The 27,689-nt window shown below is 42.4% G+C and overlaps 1 protein-coding gene across 1 annotated transcript in view; it reads left to right on the top strand.

Annotated features, from left to right (window-relative positions):
- The window catches only part of itpr3 (inositol 1,4,5-trisphosphate receptor, type 3), a 191,920-nt gene that overhangs the window by 8,462 nt on the left and 155,769 nt on the right, over positions 1 to 27,689 (top strand). Inside the window, exons 2-4 of the mRNA XM_019887755.1 lie at positions 10,229 to 10,299; positions 15,636 to 15,757; positions 17,376 to 17,462. Of these exons, the coding sequence (XP_019743314.1) occupies positions 10,229 to 10,299; positions 15,636 to 15,757; positions 17,376 to 17,462 (280 nt within the window). The remainder of the gene's footprint in view (positions 1 to 10,228; positions 10,300 to 15,635; positions 15,758 to 17,375; positions 17,463 to 27,689) is intronic.

The raw sequence follows: 27,689 nt of genomic DNA, 5'->3' as shown, positions 1-27,689 counted from the left end.
GAAGATCAGGAGTCTTCAATCCTAGAAATTGACTCAAATGTCAAGAATAAATTCCGATTGGACTGGCTTGACAGAAAAGTCACTGTAAAGGTTAAAATTGGTTCCAAGTTCGACGAAGTTACAAAATCTCTTGGACAATTTTTGAAGAAACCAGACGTAGCAGGCAAAGCTTATTGTGTGTATTGTAGTGACTTAATTAACTATGGCTCCCGTGGATGCGTGGCACTGACAGATCATGCAACAAAAGTGAAAAAACATGCCGACAAAATCGCCATTCGACGGAGCAATTATTCTTTGGGATCGGCATTTTTCAAACAAACTTAGTTACTGTATGAGGTAAGAATCAACAGCTTTTTATCACATTTACACAACACTTTATGAATACAAGTCATGAGCAAATCTTAAATATGGCAATGAATGTGTTTACTTTTTTAGTTTTGATTTTGAGCAGCAAATTTGGAGTTACATATTGGTGCTCACCAGGAATGCATAAGCAAAATTGCACAACGTTTCACTTGTAGGAATAGTGGCGATCTTGGGATTTTTTCTGTTCAATTTTCAAATAGTGTGTAAATTGAATACACTTTTATCTTCAGCATTTGTAAGTAACCACGCCCCCGTCCAGGCCACGCCCTGGACAGGCCACGCCCCTTCCGCTTTTTTCATCACTCGCCATTGCCATCTATGCGTCACTGAAGGCCTCAGGTTGAAATGCACGGCCCGCCACTGGTGTTCGCCTTCGGTCAGCCACTGCTGATCCTTTGTCAATCCATCCGACGGCAAGCACTGAATTAGTGTGCTTCACGTGTTTTTTGACGCCATCAGTGATGATGGGAGCGCAAGCAGTCGCAGATCAATAGGGACGGAGCTGCATGAAAAAAGCCGCCCGGTCTCTTGATGTAAATTTCTCTTCGCCACTCACTCATTTTTTTCTCCATTCATTCATGCATCCCTTCGAGTTAGCCTAAGATGGTGACGCCGGCTGAAAAGTTTTCTTTTGGTACGGTCTTCCTCTTGTAAATAACCATGGGTGGAAGTTTCTAGCCATTACCCTGGCAGGCGAGAACTACGGTGAAGGATGCTTTCTCATTCACCGTACGTGCTCCTGTTTTTTTCCACAGTGTGGTAAAAAGGGATATCAAAGGTGAGTGGAACCTCGTCCATGCTGACGATGTGCTCTGGTCGGATATTTTTTTCAGTGATCTTATTTTTGCAGTATGCACCGAGTCTTGAGGCAGTTGCTGCGAAACAGTGGTTCGTGTGCGGATAGAGAGATGACGTCTTTTCATAAATCGAAAGCACCAAGAAAGACCGCCACTAAATTAATTTATTTAAGTTCCTGTGCCAGTGTTTAGTCTTCTTTACCCGGCACAGGGCGTCTTGTTGCTTCCGCCACATCCGCACCAGTGATTCATTCACGTTGAACTCTCTCGCTGCTGCTCTATTTCCCTTTTCAATTGCGTAACCGTTCGCCCTAAGTTTAAAATCTGCATTGTACGCATGTCTCTTGCAAGGAGCCATTTTGGGGTCTTGATACAGTCAAATCTTAAGCAAGCCATGATATATTACCGTAATAACCATATACAAGGCGCACCGGATTTTAAGGCGTGCTGTCAGGTGTTTAGAAAATGGAAGGCTTTTAGGTGCACCTTTTAGTGCGTAAAATGTGGTACTCAGAAAAATATTCTTGCGGCCACTATTGTTTTCTTCTACCATTTAACTTATAAGTGAATTTGAACCCCAGGGGAAATTACTCCTCTGTGGGCATCTGAAAAGTGGAGGGAAACTTTCGCCTTGCGCTTAGAGATTTATGTGCTCACATCTTTTTCAGAAGTTTTGAATGGGGACTCCTAGGATGAGGAATCCTGCTCCTCACCTGCCTCGGCGCTGGTCAGGCAGCATTTCTCTGTGTCACCTCCATTACTTCAGCTGCTGGCAATTCCATTTCCAAAGTAGAGCATATAATTACCGTAATCACTGTTTGTGTATGACAGCGACCAACCAATATAGGCAACAGAGCACTTTTACGTACTAGCTTGTGTACAATACAGAGTGCTCTCCTGTTACCTACTTTTTTTGTACTTGTACTTCACCTTTGGATGGTTGTATTTTATCTTTAATCCATTTACTATTTGTTCTCATTTTTAATAGATAAAACTAAATTATTAAATTTTCAGACATATACCCAAGCCCCATTTTCCAACCTCATAGTGTCCAGCTTAACAGTCAACGGTTGAACCTGGTTATTTTGCAGTTCAATTCATTTTGAACAAAATATAATTTGCACTTTTGGTAATGCATTACAAATGAATTCTAAATTCAGAATGAGCTGTTTGTGTATTATTTTGGAGTTAAATTCTCTATTGCAGTCACTGTTATGCCTTTTGTTAAAAATAAAGTAAATGTCTTCCTTTAAAATTATGTCATTGTTTAAATGGAAATGTTATGTCTCAAATGTACTGGTAGTGTCCATGACTTGGTATTGGGAGTACTTAGTGATGTCGGTCTGAAATGAAGTCCTGTCGAACATCCCTAGTATAGCGTTAGGTGCTGTGTGAGGAAATTGGCTGTGCAGATCTCCCAGTACTACAACTTCAGTCTCCAATGTCAGCAAGATGCAGCTTGCTCATTGGAATTCATACAGGAGTAAGAACTATTTCATACAAACAACACTCAAAGGAAATGTTCTGTCATTTCTGTAATTATTATTGACTGAAATGTACATTTTCATGTATGATATTTGCTTGAACTTCAGTTATTCTGGAGAACATCCATCCGTCCATCCATTTTCTGAGCCGCTTTATCCTCACAAGGGTCGCCGGGCGTGCTGGAGCCTATCCCAGCTGTCTTCGGGCGGGGGACACCATGAACCGGTGTCCAGCCAATCGCAGGGCACACAGAGTCGAACAACAATCCGCGCTCACATGCACATTTATAAAACTTATTTTAAAGATGAAGACAATGTGAACAATTAATTATATGCAGCACATTATGAAACACGCGATATAAATAAAGCTGTCTTGCCTTATGCAGCTACACATTGATTATTTGTTTTGTGTGTCAATCAAAAAAGCTTTATGTTTCATGTAGAGAGTACCATGGCTTCTTAGATCCCATGAGAACTTGCTGTACAGTACAAATGGTCCTGGAAGAGTTAGTCTGAGGTTTGACTCCCGATTTGATGTCTCGGATGAAGTGGACCCACACTATTGTCCACTTGTAAGTGTCAGGCCATCGAGAAATACAGGGTCACATAAACCGCTTTTCCATTACAGGTTCCTGCTTGGCCTGGCCTGGCTGCCATTGCTTATCCATTACAAACAAACATCAATTAAATGGGGTGGGATTGGAACAGAATCAACTGAACTGTGCAACCTACACTGTACACTCACATCATGTGGGGTTCTGCCAAAATATTTCATAGGGAGCAATTCTGGCCACTGGTTTTACAGTGATTGAAAATCTGAATTTCTGTTTCATGATAATAAGAATAAGAAAACCTTTATTCGTCTCACAATGGAGAAATTCCCAATTTACAGCAGCAAAGTTATGAGAGAAAGAAAGTAGAAGAACAGAAAGTATAGGAGCTGCTGTAAAGGCAGCCACTCTTGCGGTGCCATCTTGAAGTCACAATAACATAATAACAAAATAATCCAACACAGAAGACACAGACAGTCATTCAATCTTAACCACTTTTCTGCATACTATTTGTTGTTTGAAGCAGTTATTGATGAAAGAGGAGAGATCAAAGTGTCCTTTCACCTGTGGATCAGCGATGTCATGCTGAAAATGTGCACACGTCCGCTATAAGCTAAGCTTTGAAAGCAAACAAGATGAGATGATGAAACAATGTCACAAATTATAACCCATCAAATGCACATAATCTTCAACACAGGCGAAAAATCAGTTTCTGTGTTTAAACCAGCAATAGACTGCCTCTTGGCCGCCACCAAGACATTAAAGGGGAAGTCAACCCAAAAATTTTCATTTCTGGAAGGCTGTCTTAGTAAAGTGGTCATTCCTAAATCCTGACTGAAGAGGTTCAAATCGATTGTTTGTGGCCAAGTAATCATTAAGATGCTGCGTTACAACTTTTCAAAAAACACGAGATTTCACACCTATAATTACAAAGACTCTCTGGGTTCAGATTTGTAAGGAGGGGTTGAATAACAGCTGTCGTAAAAGCTGTTGTTGCAATGCCAAAGAAGAGTGATAAAGTAATAATATTTAAGATGGAAGGTCCTGTTATCAATTTTTTTTTGAGTTTTCCAGGAAGCAGGTCAAGCAAACAAGTTGTCTGGTTTGTCACACTAACCAGTTGTGTAAGGATTTCAAGGAACACTTTTAAAATGACGAGGGTTGACAGATAGTTATAAGATGTTTGAGGAACTGTGTCCTTAATCTCGTTCCTAATCAGCTGAATCTCCTGAGTTACGTACATGTTGCATGAAATGGTCAGCTGAATGCAGGGAGCTGTTGGAGGTCAGCTGCTGTTACGTTAACATTGATACTGTATCAAAAAAGTAATTAGGTAGATTTTTTTATTTTTATTTTTTTGTAAAACCGATTCTGAACAAATATCTAGTTATAGCTAATTCTTTGTATTTCAGCACCATGACTGACAAAATACCTCACGAGAGATGGGCACTTTACCCTATTTTGCCGATCCGTCCACAGGAAAAGAAAAAGCGTCCATGCATGATGCCGTGGGAGAGAAGCTAACCACAGAGGTTTCATCATTCATAAACATGATCTAAAACTCATTAGCTGGCTAAATTTCCGATTCACATTCACTTCGCTGACGGGCACCCACTTCTGTCTTAACAGTTTGACGAACCGCTTGCCACCATACGTTGTATGTGCACTAGTCCCCCACGTAGCTACAGATATGTTTTAGATAGTGAGCAGAGCTGAACTCTCAGTTAATGGGCCAAGACACGCAAAAGCATAACAATATTTCATTCTGCTCCGAGAGCAAATATTTGATTGAATTCTCAACACACTTTTACACACCCACAGGAATCCCAATTGGAGTCATTATTTTAAGACCAGCCGTAAAAAATAACTGTAGAACAGGTGAGCACACAAGTGGATTTTTTGTGAAACAACGTGGACCACTTACACACAAAAACTATAAATTATGAACAGCGTGGAAAACTTTACACACGCACAAAAATACCCAACTTTATAATTATGCTTTTTTTTTTTTTCGTGTTCACCCCCCTGCTGCTTCTCCTCCTCAAACTACCCCTTGTAGGTGGGGTACCCCAATAGGAACATGTTCCCCCTGAGGAAGACCAGGGCGGTCCTCTTTGGCGGGAGAATGTCGCCAGCTGTTGATAAAAATTCTCTCCACAGCGGCGGAGCTATGGAGTGTGGTGTTGTATTTAATAAATAAGTTCACCCACGCCTTCCTGTGCTCTTCTGGTGTGGTCCCTATGCATTACCTGTGGTTGGTTGACCAGTGGCATGTTTGAAGCATTCCAAGGCAATTATTGTCCCTAGCCCATTTTGCTCGAGTAGGTTCAAATGAACATTTGGCCGCCTCATGTCCATGTCAAAAACATATGTAGTACATCACATGTGTGCAAATGAATAAGCACACGAATGGACCATTTTGTCTCAGGGATGGAATGCCCATCTTTGGACCTCATGTTTAGTCAAACATCATTTGCACTCAGGCTTCCTCCATGATTATGCTGAAGTGGGCATGTTTCATCTGTAAACCACAGATTAAGCCTCTTAAGATGAATTTCAATTTTTAATGGTGTTGCAGAGGATCGGGCATTTAACAGAAAAGCATTGAAATCATTTGTTAGATTATCAACCAAGCCAATATAAGAAGGAAAGGAAACTGTTGCCAGGGGCAGTACCTCAGAGAGCGCAGTCATGGTTGAGGAACTAATATTGCAGCTGCAATAGCTTTGGTTGTTGTCAGGATGACGGCAATGAGCCAAGACTTCAAATTTTATGAATTAATGGTCAGACAAAGCAATAGGATACAGTAACACAATTACCCTTGGAGACCTGGAGACTTTTCATTCAAGTGAATGGACCCGACAAGCGGTGTGTACCACTCAGTAAAATTTGTCTCACAATTCGCATATTTCATCTATTAGTACATATAAAGTTGTTGTATGGTTAACTTCGTTGTAAAACATAAAACATGTACTACTCAATTTTTATGACTTGGTAGTAGGCAGCTTGGCCTACGTTTTAAAACCACCTCGAAGGAGGCTCCGGAAAGCGGTTCAGTTGTAACCACATAGCTCCAAGAAAGTGTAATGAAAAATCAACCACACATGGTGGAGCCAGGCTATTTCAGTGTGGAACTGGTACAATGGAAATGCGGCTCGAGTCCCATCCCGCTGATGACCAATCCATCCATCCAGCCATCCATCTATCTATCCATCTTCTGATCCCTTACCCTCACGAGGGTCGGGGGCGTGCTGTAGCCGATTCCAACTGTCTTTGGGCAGCAAGTGTCGTACACTGCAAACTGGTTGCCAGCCAATCAGAATCAGAATTGGAATCAGAATCAGAATCATCTTTATTGGCCAAGTATGTAGAACACACAAGGAATTTGTCTCCTGTAGTACACGCTGCACTAGTATCATCATAAACAAGGACATAACAAATAAGTATGGAATGACATTCCGTAATGTAAGTGAACCTTTGTGCGGTGGTACCACCCAATGACAACTGTGAGAGAATGTGAAAAGTATCAAGTAAAGCTGAAGTGATCAGTGGTAGAATACAATACTATAACAGTTGTACAGTTGATGCAGAAAATCATTGAACCATTTTAAAGTGAGAGTGGTTCAAGTGAGTCCAGAGCTGGAGCTACAATGATTATAACGGTAATGCTGTTCCACAGGGTTTTGCAAAATTGCAAAGAGCCACTATACAGGTAGATTTGGGTTACTGTTTAGGGCAGGGGTCTCAAACTCGATTTAGGGAGTTAATGGCTAGAGGGAAGAAGCTGTTTAAGTGTCTGCTGGATTTGGTGCGTGTGGATCGGTAGCGCCTGCCTGAGGGGAGTAGCTGGAAAAGTTGGTGGGCAGGATGCGGGGAGTCCAGTAGGATTTTCCGTGCCCTTGTTTTGGTCTTGCTGGGTGCAAGTCCTCAAGTGTGTGTAGGACGGTGCCAATTATTTTTTTTCTGCCGTCCTAACTGTCCGTTGCAGTCGGCTTTTGTCCTTTTTTGTGGCGGCCCCAAACCAAACCGTGATGGAAGAACTCAGGATTGATTCGATGACTGCCGTGTAGAACTGACTTAGCACCTCCTGTGGCAGGCCATGATTCCTCAGCAGCCTCAGGAAGTACATCCTCTGCTGGGCCTTTTTCAGGATGGAGTTGGTGTTGACCTCCCACTTCATGTCCTGGGAGACTGTGATTCCCAGGAACTTGAAGGTCTCAACGGTTGACACAGGGCAGTTGGATAGTGTGAGGGGCAGCTGTGGTGAAGGATGTTTCCTGAAGTCCACAATCATCTCTACCGTCTTGAGCGTGTTCAGCCCTAGGTTTTGTTGGCTGCACCAGAGCTCCAGCTGCTCCACTTCTTGTTGGTACGCAGACTCGTCGCAGTCTGTAATGAGACCGATGACTGTGGTGTCGTCTGCGAACTTTATGAGTTTGACGGTTGGGTGTGTTGAGGTGCAGTCGTTCATGTAGAGGGAGAAGAGCACCCCTGTGGGGCTCCAGTGCTAGTGGTAGGTGTTGATAATGTTGTTCTTCCCAGCCTCACTTGTTGTGTTTGTCCCGTCAAGAAGCTGAGGATCCACTGGCAGATCGTAGGGGACACACCGAGCTAGAGAAGTTTGGCTGTGAGGAGTTCCGGGATGATGGTGTCAGCATGTATTGTATTGTATTGTAAGGCAGAGCTGAACAGGATCCTTGTGTAGGTTCCTGTGCTGTCGAGCTGCTCCAGGATGTAGTGCAGCCCTATGTTGACTGCATCCTCCACAGACCTGTTTGCCCGGTAGGCAAACTGAACAGGGTCCAGCAGGGGTCCGGTGATGTCCTTGTGGTTCAGCACAAGGCGTTCAAAGGACTTCATGACCACAGATGTCAAAGCGACAGGCCTATAGTCGTTCAGTTCCGATATTGCTGGTTTCTTGGGAACTGGGATAATGGTAGACCAGGGGTGTCAAACATACAGCCCGCGGGCTGGAACCGCCCCCCAAGGAGATTCGATCAGGCCTGCAGGATGATTTTAAAGTGAAAAAAATGCATAAAAGACACGGAATTAATATTTTTAATCAGCTGCAATTCATGGAGTATCTGCTCAGGGACACACTGTTTTGATCAGAGTAGAAGACAACATTGTTTTCATCAGAGAAGAAGACAACAGCAGTCTCAGGTGAAAAGGACACTTTGATTCGCTCCTCTTTCATCTATAACTGCTTCAGACAACAACGTGTATGCAGGAAAGTGGTTAAGATTGCACGATTGTCTGTGTCTTATGTATTGTGCTGTATTATTTTGTCATTTTTTGTTAACTTTTCTTTTGATGGCAGCGCGGACACCCGCAGCGGCTCCTCTTGTTTTATGTTGAGCGGGAAGAAATTTCATCTGTGCTGTATGTTACACATACGTACAGCACATTTGACAATAAAGTTGTATTCAATTCAATTCAATTCAGTCCGTCACTGAGACAGACCCATCACAGCAGACAGTTTCCTCCCACATTCCAAAAACATGCATGGCAGGCTGATTGAACACTCAAGATTGTCCCAAGGTGTGAGTGTGAGTGCGGATGGTTGTTCGTCTCTGTGTGCCCTGCGATTGGCTGGCGACCGGTTCAGGGTGTCCCCTGCCTTCTGCCCGAAGACAGCTGGGATAGGCTCCAGCACCCTTTGTATACAGCGTATTAAAGTGCTCTATAAATACAGTTGAGATGAGGTGAGAATTAAACTGTTAGAGTATTTTCCCAAGCAATTGTAAACAATTATGTGAACCTAGCCCGTCTTTGCTTTTGATTGAGCAGTTCAGGGAAGCTCCTTTTTATCCAATTATGGCACCATCCTGTTCCCAGTTCGCCTGTTCACCTGTGGAATGTGCCAAACTTGTTTCTTGAGCATTCCTGAAGTTTGTTGCCACCTGTATCAGCTTTATTGGAACATGTTACAGCCATAAATTTCTAAAAGGTCATGATTATTTGCGAAAAACAATTAAGTTTATCAATTTGAAAATTAAATATCTTGTCTTCATACTGTATTCAATTAATTTACCTTGAACATGATTTGCAAATCATTGTATTCTCTTTTTATTTATGTTTAACCCAACATCCCAAACTTCCTTGGAATTGGTTTTGTAGAAAAAAAAAAACAACTAGCGAGCTCATATTACACATTTCATAGTGCGTTAACCTCCGGCGTGTGTTGTCCACAGGTGTGAACCAGTCAAACCTGTGAGACAGGTTACTTAGACTACATGAGTCAACAAACTTCCAGAATATAGTTGATAATTTTACTTTTTAAATAAATGTTGTTTGCTTTGTAGAGTCAACAGTCATTCCCTGGCACAAGTCGCAAGCACACACACACACACACACACACACACACACACACACACACACACACACACACACACACACACACACACGATGGAAATCTCTCTTGGACAAGCTCATGACCACATCCTGTTCCTGCTTCACATCAGTGTTTGCATGTGTGTATGTGTGTGTGTGTGTGTGTGTGTGTGTATAGATTGTGTATGTTTGTTTTTGTGTGTGCATGCTTGTGTGTGTGTGCTCTGCTCTATAATTTGTAACCAACAGCATTTTATCGTTTTAGCCTCGAGGCCAATGAAATTAGGGATGGGCAATATTAAAATTTAGGAGAATTTAAAAAATGAAGCATGTTCACACAAGAGATTTGCATGAATAATTGATGCAGAAATAGTCAATAAACATTACTAAAACAAATGTCACTCAACAACCGGAGGTTTTATCCATGTCCATCAATCCATTATCTGAATTGCTTTATCCTCATTCTCATGTTGAATTAAATTGTAATCATAATCTTTCACTATTAATGAATAGACACACTGCAGAAGCATTCTCTTATTCAGTAGACAGACAAAGGTAACTGTGCTCTCTGTACTGGGATACACTTTGTCTTTTAGCAAACTTTCTTGCAGTGTCTTTTGCCAGATGTCATGCATGATAGTGGTTGGAAAGCTAAAAGTTCTTGTGTGTGTGTGTGTGTGTGTGTGTGTGCGTGTAGCTTGGTGGATGATCGCTGTGTGGTGGAACCAGCTGCCGGAGATCTGGACAACCCCCCCAAGAAGTTCAGAGGTCAGATGGGTTTTTGATTTTTGTATCTGTGTGCCTGGGTGTACGCATGTGTTTCCATACCTTTGGTCAGTGTTCTAATGTTTTGATGTTGAAAAGATGGGACACACACACACGCGCGCGCGCGCACACACACACACACACACACACACACACACACACACACACACACACACTACGTTTAGACTGCAAGTCATAATACTCAATTGGGTGAAACACGATTTTAATGTGTAATCATTCACATTTCATATGAATTGCAACCTCAGTGTATCTGGTGAGTGAATCAAATGGGTCACCAAAGTGACCCGCATGTACAGAAGAAGTAACAAGATCACTCACAATGTAATATTTTTAGGTTCGAACCCAAACCGAAAAATGTTTTCGGATCCCAGAAATGCAGGCACAGACAAACTGTGTTAACATAAATATTTATTTCTAGAAAAACGCATTGACCAAGTACAGACAGAAATCGCTGGTCACAAGGAGCCAGGAAAATCAAGGCATAAACAAAAAGTGCTTGCTAAAGGCAGTGTAAACACCAAGAATAAAAGTGAAATGACAAGAGTCCAATTCACACATAAAACAAGAAGATCGAACAGAATAAATGATACCAATACTAACAATATGAGGAACAAAGAGAGCAAAATGACTGTACGAGATTGAGAGGTCTTGAAAATAACACTTGAGCGGAAACAGAAAGCAAGGTCAATAATCTAACAAAGAGTAGCCAAATAAAAACTGGGCAAGGATTTGATTGGGAGTAAGGAACAGGTGCACCTGCTTGAGGTGAACGACTTTCACTCCAGCTGAAGCTGGAATAAAAACAAAGAGAGACATTTTTTACAGAAGTAAATATGGATGTGGATGCAGCAATTTACGCTTGTGTCACATTGTTCATTTACAGTCAAAGTCAGCAAAATTACAATCAACTACTTCGAGATGCTTGTGGAGGCTCTCAGTCGAACAGGAAAGTTCCATCGTAGAAAGGGTTCCGTCAGTCGTCATCTGTACCTGTGGGTAAAAAACAAGGACTGGGTGGGGATGGTTAGTCAGCATGTCTATGTCCCTTGGTGGTCAACAAGTTATTGTAAATAGGAGACAGGTTAAATCTGATACCTCCTTCACGGTTCAGAGAGGGTGAACATTTTTTAACAAAAATCGCTTCCTTTACTGCCCTTTCAAACCATCTCTTTTCTGTTTCTAGGATTTTTACTTGTTCACCTTCAATTGTGTGGTTTGTTTCTTTTAAATGTGCGTTTACTGCACTTTTGTTATCATTGTTTTTCCATTTGTGTTGATAAAGTCTCTTGTTGATCAGTGCTGATCAGGCTAACTGAAAGTAGCTATTCAGCCCGAGCCCAAACAATAGGCCTAATCAAGACCCAACGATAGGGAATTAGAAATCAATGGGCCTCTTCACCATCGGGGCGTGACTAACCATCCCCACCCAGTCCTCAAATAGGCCACGCTCAGCTTTTTAGCGCAGAGCAATTTCCCGGAGTCTTCACGGAGACTTCAGAGTTGTCTACCGCTGACGAAGCTTCTGTAAGAGAAGCGAAACGTCCTTTTTTTTTTGTTTTTGTTTTTTGTTTTTTACCCACAGGTACAGATGACGACTGACGGAACCCTTTCTACAATCAACTACTTCTAAAAAGAATCTTGAGAAAGAAGAGAGTGAGCATTTTAGCTTTAGCCTTTATGTGGAGCAATGGTTTCTACATCGGTTCACAAAGTGTGTGGTTGATGGGTTGTAGCTGGCAGTGGTGCGATAGCAATGTTGCTGGTTTTGACAACACTGACTTTATTTGGAATTTCAGAATGATAAGGACTTTTATTCATGTCACTTGTCCCTCTAAATATTAATTATATCTAAAACAGTCTGATCGTAGCCCTATGCACAATCACACACAAACTCACACACACTAAATCTCAAGACACACATTCAGTACAAACACAGACACTCACCATTTGTGCTTCAGTTGAACTAGTTAACTAGATTAGAGTGAACGACAGATGCAAGTGAGCAGGTGTGTGTGTGTGTGTGTGTGTGTGTGTGTGTGTGTGTGTGTGTGTGTGTGTGTGTGTGTGCAAAGTAAAATGATGAGTTTACAAACACAGCCTGACCACAGAGCGTCATGTTGAAGTGAGTCCATGGCTCAAGATTTGATGCAAATGGGCCTTCAGCAGGCAAATGTGCGGCTGACCATGTTGGCAAGCTGACTTTCTCCTCGCTGCCAAGGACGTCCATATTTGGTGGAACTCATGTTAGGTATGGCGGACTTGGACTGATTCCACTGAAAGCAGCCAATTAAAGGGAACAAGATTGTTTGTTTTTCACATTTGAAGAGTTTCCAGGCCTTAGAAAAACATCTCTGACATTCTTATGTCAAAATCCATCAAGGACAAAGAATCACATCCCACTTAACTCACAATTTAAACCATTTGATTTTGGGGGGCAGTTTGGTCTCATGCAAGTGTAGAGTAATGCTTGTGTTAGCATGTTCCACTGACCATCGACGGTGCCGCAGTGGACAGGGTGAGTAGCACCAAATTCCTTGGTGTGCACATCTCTGAAGACCTGACCTGGAGCCTAAATACTACCTCACTTGCGAAAACAGCCCACCAGCACCTGTACTTCCTCCGCAAACTGAGGAGAGCAAGAACCCCGCCCCTCATGATCCAGACTTTCTATAGAGGCACAATTGAGAGCATCTTGACCAACTGGATCACCGTGTGGGACGGCGCTTGCACCGTGTCCTGCAAAAAGAGTCTGCAGCGCATTGTGAGTGCGGCTGAGAAGATCATTGGTGTCTCTCTTCCTCCACTCGCGGACACTTACAACTCTCGTCTGACCCGCCAAGCCACCCAGATCGCAGGTGACCCCACCCACCCGTGCGACAGCCTCTTCGACCTGCTACCGTCGGGGAGGAGACTGCAATGTCTCTCTGCTAAAACCAGCAGGCTCAAGAATAGTTTATTCCACCAGGCGGTCAGGAGGCTAAACTCCCTCCATGTTCTGCCGCACCCCCCTGTCTACCCCTGCCTCCTGCCACAATCGGTGTCCCTCCCCCAGCATCTGACATCCGATTATTGCACTTAAAACAAGTCACTACGAATATGCAATAATCACAAGTGCCCTGTGGTTGTCTGTTGTTGATATTTGTTTATTTATTTAATTTATTTTTATTTAACATATTTATATATTTATGTCTGATGAAATTTTTATGTAAATTTTAGCTGTGTGTGTTCAATGCACTACATATTTGCACTGTGGTTGAGAGAGTAAAGTAATTTCATCTGTGCTGTAAGTTACACATAGAGCATATTTGGCAATAAAAGCTGAATGACTGACTGACTGATGATGACCTTGGGCGGAGCTTCAGTGTTGTGATGAAGTGAAGACTACTCAGTATTGGCAACTTCACGAGGTAGAATTTGGCCACAATTTCGCTCTATTATAAAACAGTGATTAAGAAAGTGATTAATGTCAAGTATAAACTTTTTGTGGTGGTTTTAGAGATTTGGATCTTAAGTCATCCACCCTAAGTCTGGACCACTTGCTAATTTAACCACATGCTCCCTTAAATGAGCGTCAATGAAGATTTTATTTTATTTTCTCTGGTGGAGGCAGCACTTGATCACAATGCCACCAAATACAGGAATCCCTCGTTTATCGCGGGGGTTATGTTCCAAAAAGAACTCGTGATAAGTGAAATCCGTGAATTACGATTTATAAAAACAAAGCAAAAAAACTGTGAGGGAAGAAATAGTTGTGCTTGATACTTGATAGTCAGCTTTATTTTTTGCAGTTATTGTACAATACTTAACTATGTATACAATGCAGAGGCGATTGCTCTAAGACTGCAAGGGAAGCTCAGCTTCCCCTAAAATGTCAAAAAGTAAGTGATCAAATATATGTGTGTACGTACAATTGTGTGGACATGTCATTGACTAAATATGTGCGACAACGTTCTCAACTTTTGTTCCGTATCAGCTTCTTATTACTGGTTATGAAGCTCTCTCTCTTTTCATTAATTCTCGCAGCTTCACTGTGGCTTTCAACTGTGTGGACGCTGAGCGTCGACCGCGCGGACGCTGGGCGTCGAGAGAGTTCAGTGTAGGTTGTCCCAATGCATTGAAACGAGACGAGTCATTGGATAAATGCTTGTTTTGTCCCGTTCTCTTCCATTGATCTCAGTTAACCATTGTGTGGTTAACCATTGTGTGTGCACTTCCACACAAGTATACAGTAATTACTGACAGCTGCTTGTCACATGACACATCTCCTCCAGCCCTATGTCAGTTATATCAGGTAGGGCTTCCTGAAATGCAACTATCTTTCAGGGCGTGTTTTTACTCAGACATCCATGCACAATTCTAAGAGTGGATGTGTTTGGCGAGGAGGAGTGTGCTCCGATCGCTTTCATTTCTGAATGCAGCCCGCATTGTCACACCATGGCCCTAGTCGGAGCAGCTAGTGCACACAGACACTCGTTTTTTGGTGCACTCTGGATAACCGAACGGCAAATTGAGCAACGCATTGTGTTTTCCGAATAGTCAGAGTGAACCAGTGTGTTCTGAGTATTTCCGAATACGTAATCAGTTCTTCCTCATTGTGTGTGCGTGTGTGTGTGTGTGTGTGTGTGTGTGTGTGTGTGTGTGTGTGTGTGTACCCAGTGATGTGATCATGTTGGTTGAAACATTACCTAGACCTTAGATTGTTGTTTGTAGATGTCACCTTAGAGACGGTTACAAAACATAGGTACAGTACACCTTTGCAAACTCGCCCCGAAGCTTCCCCAATGGGTAGCATGTTGAAAGACAACAATGTCATTGTCAGTTGGGCGGCCATCTTTGACAGAGCATTAGGTGGACTCCGCATTCTTACCCCTAGGGCTCTCCACTTGGGCGGCCATCTTGGACAGAATGTTGGGTACATTTAGCATTCTTATGCCTCTGTCTCCCCCTTGTCGTGGCCATATTGACCAAAACATGAGGTAAACTCCAGATTCTTGTGACACCTACTCAGTTCAAACCATTCCAACTTCAAATTAGTCATCACATGCAGCTTTCACCCTTGTAAGAGTCAGCACGTCCACGCGTCTGTCGTGTATACATTTGAACAGATAGAACATGATTTGCAAATCATTGTATTCTGTTTTTATTGATGTATAATCATCCCAACTTCATTGGAATTGGGTTTGTATGTGCCTTTAGAGTGCTTGTTCAAGGTCTTCTTTGACAGAACGATAGCAGGTTAACCCACCTTAATGTATCTTCATTCATACTACAATGAGGATTGTATGCTAACCCATGCTACCGTTTGTTCCCCTGTTCAGACTGCCTGTTTAAGGTATGTCCAATGAGTCGCTACTCCGCACAGAAGCAGTTCTGGAAAGCCAAACAGGCGAAGCATGAGAAAGACAAGATTGGGGATGTGGTCCTGCTGCAAAAACTTCAGGTAAGCTTCACATCCACACCATTTCGTTCACAGAAAAAGTCATTTTAGAAGTACACTTTTGGATTTAGAAACAACTAATTATGTGTAATTTTCTGTTCCTTGGTCAAATTGTCAAAAAAGTTTTATGATCAGTCACATTGTTGCACCCTCGACTGTAATACCACCATGCAGGGAAGTTTACCACTGCATGTTAAAAGTAAAATAATGAGAAAATACTCATGTTTTGAGGACATGTGATGGAGGGAGAAAAGGAAGTTGTTTGCTGAGCAATGCTGTCCCGTAGTGTTTTTTTTTTTTTTAATAGTTTTTACTGGAATTCAAAAGCCTTTTCTGGAGGAAATGAAGACCTGGATAGCACTACATTTATTGAATTTCAATGAAGGGAAAACATAAGTGATGGTGTTTGGTCCCAGTGGCCCTTGTACATCCCATCCTGTGGACTTGGTCCCCCTGGCTCCTTATATTCAGCCAACACTCTTGAACTTGGATCTTAAACTGGACAGTGATTCCAAATCGGACTGGCAAATTGGTGCCATTGTTCAATTCAGCTTCTTTCACCTTAGGCAGCTGGCTAAAGTCAAGCCTCTCCTTTCTCAAGAGCACTTTGAAACAGTCCTTCATGCCTTCGTCACGTCCCGGCTGGATTACTGTCATACACTTTATTTTGGAGTCATTATATAGACATTTTGATTGAAAACAATTCTGACCAACATTTATAATTCCCATTTTTTCCGCTCTAAAAGGCGCAACTAAAAGCGTTCCACTTTCTCAAACGCCGACAGTGCGACTTATAATCCAATGCGCTTTATATATGGATCAGTATTCTGATTTCTTGGACGTAGTATTTTAAAATATTTTGTGAAGCTCTTTGTTTCAACTGCCGCAGTTGCAAAAGCGCAATATAAATAAAGCTGTGTTGTATTTTATTCTCTTTAGCATCGCACCATTTAGTGGATGATTAACCCAAACTCAGCCACTATTGTAGCTTCTATTTCATGCGCCTTAAAATGTGGTGCGCTTTATATATGAAATCAGTTTTAAAAAAGGAGATTAATTGAAGGTGCACCTTATACTCCAAAGCACCTTATAGTGCGGAAAATACGATATATATGTAGGCTCACCTGTGGATGAAATAGTGAAGTGTGTCTCCTCATTGCCAAAATGCACTCAAGTACGGGTGATCATGGCAGCCTGAAAAAGTATCCACACTCTTCACTCTCCAGTATATAGATAATGTGATTCAAAACAATGCTTATTGAAATTTATGATAATATACCTGCATGTAGGCCTACCTGTGGATGGAAAAGTGAAGCGTGTAGAATCAGCTGGCAAAATGCATGCAAATATGTAGCGCAAAATGCGTCGATCAATGGGTCAGATCAAATGTACACAGCTGGAGTAAAAAGTGGTAACAACTCAAAAGATTGAAAATGACATTTAAAAAAAAACAAGAACATGTTGATCCCATCACGTTTATGTTTGGCATTTGTATTATTGCTCAGCATCAGTGAACTCCAGGTGGCCAATACAGTCACGTGGTGACCCCTGGCCATCAGGCTCCCGTTAATGTTGCACCATGAAATATGTGTGTTTTTGTGTGTTTGTGCGTGTGGTGTAGCATGCATCAAACTTGGAACAGAAGCAGAACGAGACAGAAAACAAGAAGGTTCATGGGGATGTGGTCAAGTATGGAACCGTCATCCAGGTACTGTTTTTGGCAACTTTCATAAAACTTTCACTGAAGTATTGTTGTGTAAAACAATTAACTCTTTGCACACACTGACACCTCCTCCATCATCTTGGCAACCCTTATCCCTCTGCTGCAATAGACGTGTGTGGTCATGTACTAAATGCACACGCATTTTTCATTTAATATTGACTCTGTTTCAACGCACACACACTTACACACACTGGGCGTGGTGGGTGCTCAGTGAGATTCCTGTGGAAAAGTGTGTGTGTGTGTGTGTGTGTGTGTGTGTGTGTGTGTGTGTGTGTGTGTGTGTGTGTGTTTGCGTGGGTACGCGGTTGCTTGTCTGTTTGTTCTTTTTATGACTGATAAATGCTTTTAACCCTGTGAAATATTCTGCCTGTGGCCATGAAATGGTCCACTGCAACATTTTACTGCACACACACCAAAAAATTCATTCATTATCATTTAATGTCCTGTATTTTGTATTTTAGTAAAATAAAAATAAACAATAAAACCCTGTAATTATGTAAATACATGTAAATGGTCAGACAGGTCCCAACTCCCAAACTTAATTTGGGTGAGGAAACCTTAATGTACTGTTAAAATTTCTTTTCCACATGAAAAGACCACTGTTGTAATATTACAAAAACAAAGTTGCAATATTTTCAGGAAAAAAAAACACACAAGGTGTGTGAGAATTACATCGTAATATTACAAGAAAAAAAAGTTGTCATCTGTTGTCACCTTGGCCTCATTGGCTCCCAAACCCTGCCGCCAGTCACAAAAATCCCTGTCTGATTGATCTCGCGAAAAAACTTTATAAATGCCACATTTATATTCGACAAGGCTTTGGCTCCTCACCTCCTGCTTTGCTTGTATTCTTTTAGCGGACGACTGCTTTCTTTTCTTTCTATGGATTTCTATTGGATATTATTCAGATCGATGTGTCTGTATTACTGTTTTTTTCTTTTTTTTTTTTGATACTGTCATCTGGGGCCATTTTTTTAAACACTTTTTGTTAAATCCTCAAGATAACGTGAGCATTGCCTGCTAATTACCGCAAGAGTGCTATTAGCGACAAGGCTAAGAGCAAGATGCCACTCATCTCCACTAGTGAAGACAACAAATTCCTTCAGAAAAGTGCTGGAGACAAAAATGCACCGCCTCAAATTGTTTGTGGAGGTGAATGGGAAATTAGGCAATGAGACTGCGCTACCAGTGGCTCCAAACAGTGGACACAAGCATGCTAATGGACAGCCAGGTCCATTCAACAACCCTTCTTGGAATTTGCTGGGAGTAAAGCCAAAAGTGAGGAGTTTTCACCCAAAAACCAGACCTGACCAGCAACAAATTCATGAGGAGTCCAATCAGATCATGCAAGAGGTTGCATTAATACCAGGAAATCAGTCTTGGACCGGCAAGAAAAAGGAAACCATCTTACGGACAATGAAAACAAAACAAAGGCATTGAACTGGGTAAAATGTTTGCCTTACTGTCACCTGACCAGGAACCTTCGGCCTTATTTGGCATCAAATATCTATGTAATAGCAAGAACACAAAGGTCTGGTGTTTTGCTTATGCCATGGTGTCTAATATTTCTGAAAAACCCGAGAAGATAACTACTGAGCATCTGACTGTCAGATCGGTTAGAATTCACTGCGGAGCATGAGGATGTGTTGCAAAAAACAGTCAAAGATACTGAAGCAACTTTGAAACAACTTTGATAACATTCTATTAGTGTAGATTTTTGTGAATTTTCGGGCCATTGGTCGTGTGGTTGAATGATAAGCTTGAAGAGCAGGTTTTATGTTTTTATGGCCTCTGTTATCTGGTTTTCTTAGTTATGTGCCCGTGACTACCTGTTTGTGCAGTGTGACCATGGTGCTGTGTTCCTTTTTTGAAAAATTGTTTTTACGAACCCGTCTGTGCCATTAGGGTCTGCTATTAGCCACACTGCTAACACTGAGACTCTGGACTCTGTTACCAGCGATCTCTCAAATACCCGCTTCTCTCATGGATATATCCGTTCTTTTTTAGCACACGTCACCATCATAAGAAAGGCTCAGAAAGTGCTTTGCAAGGTCAAGCAGTGGACCCAAGACAGCATTTTAGCCCTCCAACTGTGTTTTGAGACCACAGTCCGGTCTAATCCCTCCAGCAGCATAAATGAATAGGTTGACACATTATGTGTGGATACTATTACCCCCTCCAAAATTGTCACTACCATTCCAGACAATAAACCCTGCTTTACCAAGGAGCTGAAAGGAATTATCTACATGATAAAACCTTTCGGTCTAAGGTTTGTTTTTTTCCAGACAAAAAAAAAACAAAAAAACACTGACTTGGCTGACAGTTGCTTCAGCCTTTATCGTGTCTTTAAGACACGCCACTAGGAAGTAGTGACAGCGCCGAAGAAGGTTGAAGCAAAAGCCGAAACTGTCAGACAGGTGGGAATTTTTCTCTTCCCCCCAAAAAAGTTAATTGTCTGGAAAAAAGAAACCTTAAAACTAATTTAACCGTAAGTAGACAAGATGATCGTCATGGACAAAACCATTTTTTTCATTTACTTTAAGCATTGAGGCTTACCATGCAATTGGTTTGACTCATGTCGAGGCTTCAAATGTTCAATTCCCTCTGGTATCACCAAGTGGACATAACAACATGCAAGGAAGAGGTTGTGTTATACAGTCAAACCTCGGTTTTCGAATGTCTCTGTAAAATCGGATTTCGACCAGAAAATTTACACCTTGGATTACGACCGGAAACTGGTTTTTTTCAAAGCTGAGCAAACCCGAATACGCCACTCGACTCCTCTCGGCTTCCTTACACAAGGAAATGACACTTCCTCGTGTAACGTTCATTGTGAGCAGACGTGTTTCTTGTGATTCATGCAAATCTGACTGTTTTTTTTTTGTTATTCCTGCATAATCATGGGCTAATAAAATGGTTTCGGATTTCGAACAAATCACTTTTTGAACTGTCTTCTGTAACGGATTATGGTTGAAAACCGAGGTATGACTGTATTTTGATGAGGATTAAACTCATTATGACATGAAATCGACATGTAAAAGGTGGAGGAAAATGTAGTAATTGAGTCTGTACTGTCGTGGATTAAAAAAAAATGTATTCACATAAAAAGATTGATCTTACTCATTTTTATTTAAAACTAAGTTTTTCAACTGTTTTGGGGCTCAGTCTGTTTCTGTTTTTCTTTTTTTTTTTTTTTTTTGAGCGAGAATCTCCCCCGACTTTAAAAAAACCCTTTCACATGGAACAGATGAAGTGGGGATGCACAAGGAGCTTTGTGCAAGTTTAAACACGTTTGGGTAAATTCTTTCTTTCTGGGTCCACTAGTGCAGGGGATCATCATGCCGATGAATATTCAGTTCTCTCAGGTACTTTTCCTTTTCAATAATGGAGTCAGCTGTGCAACTGCTGTGCACTGACATCCAAATAATGCCACAAACACAAACAAGTAAAGTAACTGCCAAAATCGGGCTCACTAAATGAGCATGACAATAAACTTGCAACAGTATAACTTTATCTGTACAGCGAGGAGCATCTGTTACGGCTGGTGAGGATGGGTCAATGGAGAAGGGGGAGGTGGAAGAGGAGGAGGAGAAGGGAGGCAGCGGGAGCAGAGGAGGGTGGCACCATGGCTCTTACAATGGCAGCACACTGCCTCCATCGCATGTGGTTGATGTTAAATCAGGACCTGAACTTCTCGATCCGCTTCTTGAACCCGTCCAGTGGCACAGCTTTCGAGGCTTCGACTGTTGTCTACTCTGTCTTTGTCATTTTCTCAGTGCTCGCTTCAAATACTCGCTCTATTATTTTGACTTCAAAATGGCGCCGCGAGAGTGGCTGCCTTTCCAGCAGCTCCTATATTTTGTTGTTCTACTTCTTCCTTTCATAACTTTGCTGCTGTGAATTGGGAATTTCTCCATTGCGAGACTAATAAAGGTTTTCTTATCATATCTTATCTTATCTTATCTTATTTAAATCGGTACACCCAGTGAAGACACGACACTGAGGACACATCGCTAACAGCTAGTCTAAGAAAAGTTTCATAAATACTCTAGTCCAGTGCCCCTGCCTTCATCTTCACCACAGAGGATGTGGTGAAAGCCCTCAGGAGAAGTTTAAATTTGATGATACACATATTGAACAACTCAAAATGAAATGTGGGTTTTTTTAAGATCTTTTTTTTTTTTGGACTGAAACTTAATGGGTTTTTAATGTAAAATCAGCAAACACACGAACTATCAACATGACATTGAATGAACAGAATGTTATCAACCACAATTGAGGTCAACGTGCAGGACGCTTGGCAAAAAAATTATTTTCATATAATCGTATAGTGCATTTTATACATTTATTTCCTGGGATGGAAATGTCCTGGGGGCCTCACCCCACCAGGAATAGGAACTGTGTAACCTTGTCGAGGTGTGACAGCTTAAACCTACCTAGTGCCTGCCCGGGCTCGGTGCATTGGAGAGCCTGTCACCTTGGGGGGTTTACGACACTTGGATGGCACAAATGAGCAGTTCTGCCCCTGACTCATGTCAGGGATTCACAGCCCGTCAGTGTGCTGTAAGGTGGCAGCCCCACCAGCTAACTAGCCATCGCAGGGCCAACTACCCAGCATGGCGAAAAGAAACAGTTACGAAACCCACTGAAGCAACCAGATTTAACCGGACCGACCTTCCTGGAAACAGACCTCCGCCTGCACCTGACCAACGAAATTTGGACCTCCGCTATAAAACCCGCATTGCCTGTTTGATCATCCAGACACTCCTGTGCCCCGGCTATCCAACACTACTCTCCCATGAACTTTCCAGGTGTAACATCACCCTTGCTGGCCTTTGTGAATCACGCTGGCGCGGAACCGGGGAAACCACCGCCGGCGACCATCTTTTTCTGTGGAGCGGCCCGAATGATGGGAGAGGCCTCCACGGTGTAGCCCTAGCTATTCCGCTATACCGACGGAAGTCCATCATCAGCTGGAAGCAGTCAGGGACAGACTGCTCTCCGCCCGTCTCCTTCACCAACATGGGAAGATGACAGTTATTGTCGCCTATAGCCCAACAGACATCACCCCAGATGAGACAAAGGACAACTTTTATGACCAGTTACAAGATGCCATCCAGGCAGCCCCCGCCCATGACATCGTCATTGTCCTCACTGATGCCAACGCCACAATCTCCACCCAAGACCACACCCTAGCGGCTGGAACAGGCCCAGTTTTTATCGACAACACCACCACGATAACGGCCAGCGACTATACAATCTATGCAGAGCCACCAACCTCTGCATTGCCGATACATGGTTTCCCCGTAAGCGAATACATCACTGGACCTGGTACAGCTCTGATGGAAAAACAAAGAAAGCAATCGACCACATCCTTGTATCCCGATGATGGAAAAATTCAATTATCAACTGCCGTGTCTACAGAGGTGCACAACTTGGCAATGCAGACCGCCTGCTGATAGCAGACATGCAACTCAAGCTCAAGGCTGGGGCACGAAAGACTGCCTCCCCCAGGCTGGACTCCTCTCGCCTACAAGACCCGGTCACCGTGGAATTATACAGATGCTCGATCACCAATCGATTCAGCACACTGACCAGCGAGCAGTCCCTTGACTGGCCGCAATTTAAAGCTGACGTAATCGAGGCTTCCATACAGACCATTGGGCGAACAAGACCTGCTCCGAAGAAGCCCTGGATATCCCAGGATACGCTGGACATCGTAAATAAAAGACGAGATGCTCGGCTGCGCGGGGACATGGCTCTGTATCGGCTCCTTAACACGCAACGGAACATCTCCCTTTGACATGACAGAGAAACCTTCTGGAGCAATCAGGCATCAGCCATGGAGGCTGCTTCCCAAAAAAACAATCTGCGACAGCTCTTCAACCTTCTCCGCAAAGGGAAAGCCGGCCCCCGCCAGCGCTGTTACTTAGTGAAGGACAGGGTTGGCAACGGACAGGGCTGGCAACATTCTATCAACCGAAACTGAATCCATCAGTCGCTGGAAGGAGCACTTCAGTGAGCTCCTAAATCATCCTCCTGTCCCCGAAGACCCAACCCACACCATACACTTCACCACTAATCCGGACTGTCCCATGACCCCCGTATTGCCAGCTGAAGTCAAAGCAGCCATGACAAAGCTCAAAAATGGTAAAGCGCCAGGTCTATGTGCAATCACAGCAGAGATGCTGAAGGCTGGTGGCGACCATATCATCCTGTGGCTCACACAGATCATCAACCATGCGTGGGTCACAGAGTCATTGCCTGATGACTGGAGGCGGGGCATCATACTTCCCTTTTGGAAGCACAAGGGAGACCAACTGACCTGTAGCAACCATAGGGGCATCACGTTCCTCTCCATTCCCAGGAAATTTTTCACTCTCATCCTACACACCCGAGCTCTACCTCCAACCAGAAGCAGACGCCGCCAACAACAAGCCAGATTCATGGCCAACCGTTCCACCATCGAACACATCTCTGCTCTCCGACTCCTGATTAAAAAGGCTCGGGAGTTCAGAAAGGACCGGCACTTATTCATTGCTTTTATCGACCTCAAGGCTGCCTTTGACACAGTGGACCACGGGTCCCTCTGGAACATCTTAAAATCCCTCGGAGTCCCAACCAAGATCACCACACTCTTCAAACAACTGTACCAAGGTGCAGAAAGTTGTGTACATGTGAATGGCCAAGAGTCCGAGTGGTTCCCCATCAACAGCGGGGTAAGGCAGGGATGTGTCGCCACTCCAGAGCTCTTAAACTGCGTCATTGACCTCCTGATGTCAAGAATTTGTGAGCGGATCCCTGGAGTGCCACTTGCCAACACCATCCTAAAGGACCTCGAGTATGCTGATGACACCGTCCTGTTCAGCGAGACTGCCGATCAGCTTCGTGAGGCCCTCAGAGTGTTCGATGAGGAGTCCAAAAAGCTTGGCCTAAAGACAAAACTGATGCAGGTTGGCGATGGACCTGACCCTCCACCTCTTGTATTTGATGGCACCTCTGTCCAATTTGTCTCCACCTTCAAATATCTCGGCTCGACAGTGACCAATAACAGAGACCTCAAAACAGAGATTGACTGTCGCCGTTCCCTTGCAGCCAATGTCATGCAGTCCTTGTGGAGACCGCTGTGGCACCACTGGCACATATCCCGGGCAACAAAGCTCAGAGTCTACAATGCCTCAGTCATCTCCGTCCTCCTGTATGGCTCCGAAACCTGGCCACAGAATAACACTCTCGCGGCCAGGCTTGATGGCTTTGACTCCAGGGCCCTCAGGAGGATTGAAGGTTATGGTCCAAGATGTCAAAGGTCACCCACATGTTTGGCAGGGGATCATAAAACATTGTTTGATGCTGTGAAGAGAAAAGATCAAAGGAATTTTTTAAACATAAAACAAAGCATAGTACAGTAGATCCTTTTGATTTCTTCCCATGAGAAGAAGCTGTGTTCGAAAGAGTGGGGGCTCCTCATGAAAGGGGATAACGGCACCTGTTCACAGAAGGCTCTTGAAGCAAATGGTCGCGACAGGTTCACAGAAGCCTTTTAACGTAAATACCCGTTATCTTATAATGGGAGGAGAATTGATCAGAGGAGGTTTTAAATGAAAATAAGCTAAGTAAATGTTTCCTCTTACCGGTTTATAAATTCTTGATTCAGTAGTCTCCTTTTAAGCGGAGTTATTCAGCAAACCAGCAGCATTGTTCTGGAAAAGGGAGAGTTGGTTTTACGTGCAAATCTTGTTTTCTTCAGAGGGAGATGATGTTATGACTTTGTCTTTTTTAAAATATATCTTCTGAAAGCCCCTATGCGTTCATTTTGTAATAAAAAAAATGGAAAAGGATGTTAAAATGTGGTCAGAACACATGATCTGCATGGGGAGTGATTTGAATAAGAGGAGGTGTTTTCATCCGTGTCAAAAGTTATGTAGAAGAAAATTAGGCAGTAGCTTGTTAATGATTCCAGCTAATGATTTTTGTTCAAGTTTTTCTTGATGCTACTTAACCAAGATGTTGTGTTTTCCCAGTGTGGGACAAATAAAGGATATCTTATCTTATCTCATCTTATCTTAAAAGTTAAACATGAAAACTGATATCAGAGTATTCACCTGTACCTGCGAGTGTCTCCAAGCTTTTCTTTTACTTTTCATCTTGAACATCTCCAGATGAAACACCCATAGTGTTCGGATAATCCGATGATATGTCAAGGTGTTGTTCTATAAAATATGAATTCTGTAAAACACTACAAATGGGGCCAAATATTCAAAGAAAGGTTTGGATATTCTTCTGCGTAAATAAATGGGATTGTCACTTGAAAACTGCATTTTGTATTTTCTTGCGTTGTCTCTGAGTGATATTAAAATTGGTTTAATGAGTTGAAACCTTTGTTTGATAGACATGCAAAATAAACAAGAAACCGTCGTGGGCAAATACTTTTTGATGACACTGTCGGATCTACAAAAAAGACTCTTGGAGCGATGTGCAAAACCGGAAAACAGGAAGTCCGCCATTATGAATTTATTTTACAATTCAGCGTCGCCTTGACCACAACCACTCTTGTAACCTGACCCACATGATCATATCTTGTCACTGGCTGAAGGAAATAAAGGATTTTGTCACATCGCTTGAAGCAGATTTGCCTCATATTTGCTTGGAAGTCTCTTGGAGCCATATCCTAAGACTAGCAGGAAGTCTAAGATTTAGAATTTTCTTTCAGGTTTGGGCCTTTTATAGAGGTCATTAAAAAAAGCTACAGTTTTTACCCGATTGTGTTGAAACTGTGAGTGTTTAATCCTAAGGTGATCAAGATGACCCGGACAAAAACCCATTTATTTTGCCGAATGATGTTGCCATGGCGATATTGCTGTTTGCTAAAAAAAATAATGCTGTCTGTTGCTATCAACATTCGTGAAAACATAATTGTGGGACACACATCAAGCTTGGCCAATTAATCACTGTTTTATGATTTACAGTGATCCCTCGCTCTATTGCGGTTCACTTTCCGCGGCTTCGCTGTTTCACGGATTTTTTTTTTTTTGCAGTTTTTTTTTTTTTTTTAATGCTTTTAAACAGCGAATTGCGTCCTGCATCCTGATTGGCGAAGTCACTGTGTTAAGTTTGTATGATTGCCTTTTTACAATTGAGCCAGCAGAGGGCAATGGAACCCGACAATTTTTCCAGGGAAGTTACAAGAACTGAAAACAACAAACGAATGGATTTGACCATTGGACCATTTCAAAACCATGCAAACTGACATATACAAAGTATGTGACAGTATGCTGGTTTTAACCGACAAGATGGACATCTTAGAGGGACTATCCAAAAGAAAAAACTTGATAATCGATGGAATTGAAGAAATGCAAGGAGAAACGTGGACGGAAACGGAGCAAAATGTGCAAACAATCTTCAAGGACCAACTTCAATTAAAGGAGACAATCGAGGTGGAAAGAGCCCACCGCACAGGGGGACACGAATCGGGAAGACTTCGACCAAGGCCAGTCGTGGTGAAAGTTGAAAAATATAAGGACAAAACAATGATACTACAGAGAGCAAAATACTTAAAAGGCACCAAAATCTACATTAATGAAGATTATACAGATATTGTACGTCAAAAAAGAAAAGAATTGCTTCCAAAATTAAAAGAGGCACGTGAAAGAGGGGAAATTGCCTACCTGAGGCACGACAAACTCATCGTCCACCCCCGCACCAGTACTCCAATTCAACGGGCTCAACTTCAACATGCCGAGATTTGACGATTACCAGACAATAACTTTGAATTAACGGATATTGGTAACATACAACACAATCATGGATTTTAAAATCTTTGATTATGCTGAACATAAGACATTCGACCCAGAGAACAACTGGGATCCAGACAATAATTTCTTCAATCACAATTACAGCATTACAAACTCCGAGCATTACACTGACAAACAATTCAACACAAATGTAGAACTGAAAAACACGTTTTCAGTGATACACATAAGTAGAAGGAGTCTTTATAAAAATGTCACCAAAATCAAAGAATATTTGACTACATTTAATAAATTTACAATAATTGCTGTGTCAGAAACTTGGCTTGATGATAAAAAAAACAAGCGAAATGAAAATTGATGGATATGAAATGTATGCAACTCATAGGGAAGATAAAAAAGGAGGGGGAGTTGCAATATATGTAGATAAAACACTGAAATGCAGTAAAATTGAGAGCCTGACAAA

This window comes from Hippocampus comes, unplaced genomic scaffold, assembly GCF_001891065.2.
Source record: "Hippocampus comes isolate QL1 unplaced genomic scaffold, H_comes_QL1_v1.1 scaffold245, whole genome shotgun sequence".
In the NCBI taxonomy this organism is placed as follows: domain Eukaryota; kingdom Metazoa; phylum Chordata; class Actinopteri; order Syngnathiformes; family Syngnathidae; genus Hippocampus; species Hippocampus comes.
The sequence above is the reverse complement of the archived record's forward strand: the minus strand, read 5'-3'. Positions and strand labels throughout refer to the sequence as shown.